The following is a 5,000-nucleotide window of genomic DNA, read 5'->3' on the forward strand; positions in this document are numbered from 1 at the left end:
ATCCCACAATTTACTGCCTGTCTTTCCAACATCATGCCCAACTTTGTCCTGATTCTTGGTGATTTCAGTATCCATGTTTGTTGTCCATCTACTGTCCATTACTGGCTCTACTCACACGCTCCACCTGGTTTCAATGTCACAACATGGAAATGATTGATGCTTGTCTATCAGATCGTAGTGCAGTTTTATTTGAAACCTCTCTGCCTTCTTCTCCAGCTAAACCTCATCTCGCTGCTCGCTGCTCTCGCTTCATTAACTCTTCAACTGCCAATAAGTTCTCCGATGCCCTCATAGCTGCCCTCAATACCTGCACTATCGAGGCTTCTCCTCCTCATCTTAGCACAGAAGATCTCATTTCCTTATTTAACACAACCTGCCTTTCTATTCTTGACTCCATTGGCCCCCTTAAATCAAAAAAACCTAAACCTAGAAGCCTGCCCTGGCTTAATGACACCACTAACAGTCTACAAATTACCTACATGACCAAAGGGTGGCCTCACTACCAAGTTAGCAATGAACTGTCCATGCATGAGTCACTTATTCTGACTGGGAGTCACAGAGTAGTGGTGCCAGTAAAGCTACATCTGGGCACATCCAGCACATGAGAGCCAGCATACAAATCAGAGACTCAGAGACTTGTACTGGTGAACTAAGATTGATGCACTGGTACAGTCTGTCGTTTTCACCTGTGTGTCCTGTCAGCTGAATGACAAGACAAGAAGCCTCTGCACCATTGACACCAGTCCCTTGGCCTGATGGACCCTGGCTAAAGTTGGCCCAGACTGGTCCTGCTGACTGCAGGTTTGCTGTTACCATGGTGGACCACTGTCAGGTCAGGGGAAGTTCAGCTTCTCAACAGTTATCACTGAAACACAATCATCATTTTTTGTGCAGGAACTTCTGACAAACGGGCGAATCTTTCTGTAAATCTGCTGCTGGCTGTTGTGCAACCTACACCGCACACGCGTGACAATCTGACCAGGCTCACTTAAGGTGGACTGACTTTTAAGGGGGACCAGCTTTTCTGATTTTAGTGACAATCTCAGCTGCTGCTCCAAGTTTCACTCAACTAATAAGATGATCAATCTGCTGCGTCTGATTGGAGCACAGCTATAGTTATTACAGTATCTCAGTGGTGAAAACACTACTCCATCTGTGTTTGGCTGCAGATTGTGGTGATGAGTGTTCATGTGGTGACTCTGTCGTTATCGCGTTTCACTGTGATTGGCTCAGCTGTCTCAGAGCTATGAAAGCAGTGATATGATTGGCTGAGATATTTCTTAATAATCACCACACCTGCTGATCTATATTCAATCAGCCCGTCTGCACACACAGTCCCGCCTCGCTGTGCTTTGCACGGTGGATCTTTCTCACCTTTAAGATGCGGTTGATCTGAGCTGAGCTGATCTGTCCCGCCTCCTGCCCCATCCTGTACTTCCTGCTCCCGCTGGCTGCTGGGTAATGGAGTCCATGGAGCTCAGGGTGAGAGGGGGGGGGCGGGGGGGACGAGAGAGAGCGGCACTGCTGGAGCTCGAACCTGCAACGTCCGCTGAAGGTTCCAGTTCGTCCCAGCATGGCTGCACTGTTTACAGATGTTTATTTTAGTTCAAAAATACATGAAAATGTCAATAAAATTGCAAAAATATTCTGTGAATTTGTCTAATGTAAAATAACATGAAACATTTATAACTGTCAATTTATAGACGATTTTTAAAGGTAATAAATAGATTAGTGTACTTTTTTAACATAATCTATTAAATACACAAGATTTTCAAGTAAAATTACACAAAAAACTCATATTACACTCAATATAATCTTAAAGTAGAATGATGCAATTACAAACCTGACTACCTGTTTTACATCAGTATTTTGACAGTATTTGTATTACAGTAGTGTCACTACATTTTTATAGGAAATTTAATTGTTGTCATAGGTGGAAATATCCCTATTTATCATTAAAAAGCCAAAAATGCACAACATTTCATGTAAAATTAAAGCTACAAACTATATTTTAATTACAGAAAATGACGGTATGTATTTGTATGAGATGGATCTTTTCTGTTATTTACGGTATTTTATCAGCTGCTGCTGGAATATGACTTGTTTTTGTTTTGTTTACAGTGTTACTGAGAGTGTTTACCTGTGTGTCACCTGTTAAATGTTCTTTACAAACAGCAGCAGTAAAGATTCTGAGATGTTGAACAGAAGCTGAAACTCACCGGGTGTTTGTGTGTGTGTTTAGTTCCTGGTTAACTCTTCCTCCTCAGCTCCGGTAAACGTGTCACTTCAGTTTGTTTCACAGAGGTCAGGACCTTCCTTCCTTCCTTCCTTCCTTCCTTCCTTCCTTCCTTCCTTCCTTCCTTCCTTTCTTTCTTCCTTTCTTTCTTTCTTTCTTTCTTTCTTTCTTCCACCTGTCCAGCTTCTGGCTCGTGCAGCTGGTTGTTGGTATTTTCTCAGACTGTCTTTGTTTCGACCGCCGTGTTGTCCTCTGTGACCTTTGACAGTTTCCATATCTCGGTAATCAGTAATCTCTGTACCTCCCGCTGCTCGCTGAGGCCCCGCCCCTCACTGTGAGGCCCCGCCCCCTCCTTGTGACTGGGTTCAGTGTTTGTGAAAAACCTTTTTTCATATAAGTTTCATCCTTATTTTCATTAAGCTTTAAATCAGAGACAGAATCAAACTGCTGTAGAAACACATGAAACACTGAAAGCATCAAACTGAGATTAAAGGAGTTCAAATAAAAACTAAGTTTAAATGCTGTTTGGTGCTGAAGTGAAAGTGTTTAAAGAGTTGAGGGTTTAAATGTCTTCTTTCCTTTCGTAACTGTTGACTCTCTGTTGACTCCCCATCTCCCACTGCTGGTTTCCAGTTTCACAGCACACGCAGCTTGAAATCCAGACGTTGCGAATCTAGAAGCTAATCAATAGTTTTTGACTTCAGAGGTCATTAAATTCACCTTACGCTCTGATTGGACAGCTGTTTTCTGATGTAGCCACCGTACCGATGAACCAACAATGTTGGTGATTTGTTTCCACACATCATCGTTCTTTTAATGGTTTGAGCAGCTCGTTAAATACACGTTGTAGAGAAAACGGAGACGGCGACCATCAGCGTTTCTTCTGTTTTGTGTTAAGTTACAGAGATATAAAGAACTGCAGCGTTTCCATTCATAGGCTCAACCTGGGCAGCCCGCCCAGTTAGATCAAGACCTGCCCAGTTAGATCAAGACCCACCCAGTCAGATCAAGACCTGCCCAGCTAGATCAAGACCTGCCCAGTTAGATCAAGACCTGTCCATTCAGATCAAGACCTGCCCAGTTAGATCAAGACCTGCCCAGTTACATCAAGACCTGCCCAGTTAGATCAAGACCTGCCCAGTTAGATCAAGACCTGCCCAGTTACATCAAGACCTGCCCAGTTAGATCAAGACCTGCCCAGTTAGATCAAGACCTGCCCAGTTAGATCAAGACCTGCCCAGTTAGATCAAGACCCGCCCAGTTAGATCAAGACCCGCCCAGTTAGATCAAGACCCGCCCAGTTAGATCAAGACCCGCCCAGTTAGATCAAGACCCGCCCAGTTAGATCAAGACCTGCCCAGTTAGATTTCTCTCCTCACCACTAACACAGACGAGTTTTAGGAATGTTTTGTTCCAAAACAAGGAAGATGCTCCGACAGGGAACGCCGACCCTGCAAACAGGAGAGAACATCTGCAGACCAAACAGAGTCGACGTGTTTCCATCTCAATATATTTTGAAAATGTAAAATGTATTTTATTATATAAATAGTTATTTATCTGTAAACAGAAGGCAACAAATCTACAGGTTGTGGATACAGAGATCAATGAATTTACAGGCAGGTGCATCTAGAGATCAATGAAACTGGAGGTCGTTGCATCGATTGGCTTTGAATCCAGAAGCTGCTGAAAATCCTCCTTCCTGCCCAGTCATTCACAAAATAAAATGACTGAATCATGAATCACTTACAAAAAACACTCTTGAAACTATTTTCTTCATGAGCCAAAAAGCTTCTTTTCTTCTTCTCTGTTTCAGTGCGTCTCAGCTTCTTCAGGAAAATATGGATTATACTGGATTATACACCATTAGACAAAAATGTCCTCACTAGATGTCTCTCTGATAGTGTTGTAGATAAATTTAAGGAAGCAATTCCATCAGTACTGAATTCACTGCCATGTCTCAATACTACAGAGGACTCTTATGTTAACTTTAGTTCCTCCCAAACTGATAATCTTGTTGATAGTGCTGCAGGCTCATTACGAATAACACTCGACTCCATCGCCCCCTTAAAAAGGAAGATAATAAAACATAAGAGGTTAGCTCCATGGTATAACTCCCAAACCTGCAAATTAAAGCAAACATCATGAAAATATGAAAGGATTTGGCGTTCCACCAAAGTAGAAGATTGTCGCTTAGTCTGGCAAGATAGTCTTAAAACATATAGGAAGGCCCTCTGTAATGCCAGAGCCGCCTATTACTCAGCATTAATAGAAGAGAATAAAAACTGCCCTAGGTTCCTTTTCAGCACTTTGGCTGACAAAGAGTCATAACTCTATTGATCCATGTATTCCTATAGCTCTCAGTAGTAACGACTTTATGAGCTTCTTTAATGATAAAATTCTAACTATTAGAGACAAAATTAACCATCTCCTGCCCTCAACAGGCACCGTTCTCTCCCCAAACACAGGAACCTTAGAAGCAGCTGTAAATCCTGACATATATTTGGACTGTTTTTCTCCAGTAGACTTGTCTGAACTAACTTCAATGATTTGTTCAGCTAAACCATCAACCTGTCTCTTAGACTCCATCCCAACTAGGCTGCTTAAGGAAGCCTTACCCTTAGTGAGCACTTCTTTACTAGATATGATCAATCTGTCTTTAGTAACAGGCTATGTACCACAGTCCTTTAAAGTAGCTGTAATTAAACCTCTTCTTAAGAAGCCTACTCTTGATTCAGGTGTTTTAGCCAATTATAGACCTATATCT

General features: G+C 42.2%; 1 protein-coding gene and 1 pseudogene across 1 annotated transcript in view; one reads left to right on the forward strand and one right to left on the reverse strand.

The window, feature by feature from the left end:
• The window catches only part of LOC121894069 (pyruvate dehydrogenase [acetyl-transferring]-phosphatase 1, mitochondrial-like), a 12,348-nt gene extending 8,851 nt beyond the window's left edge, over positions 1-3,497 (reverse strand). The window contains exons 1-2 of the mRNA XM_042406387.1: positions 2,220-3,497; positions 1,375-1,582 (exon numbers count right to left, since the gene is read on the reverse strand). Of these exons, the coding sequence (XP_042262321.1) occupies positions 1,375-1,575 (201 nt within the window). The 5' untranslated portion in view covers positions 1,576-1,582; positions 2,220-3,497. The remainder of the gene's footprint in view (positions 1-1,374; positions 1,583-2,219) is intronic.
• LOC121893842 overlaps positions 2,025-5,000 on the forward strand; it is a 3,453-nt pseudogene continuing 477 nt past the window's right edge.

This window comes from Thunnus maccoyii, chromosome 3 (assembly GCF_910596095.1).
Source record: "Thunnus maccoyii chromosome 3, fThuMac1.1, whole genome shotgun sequence".
Taxonomy (NCBI): domain Eukaryota; kingdom Metazoa; phylum Chordata; class Actinopteri; order Scombriformes; family Scombridae; genus Thunnus; species Thunnus maccoyii.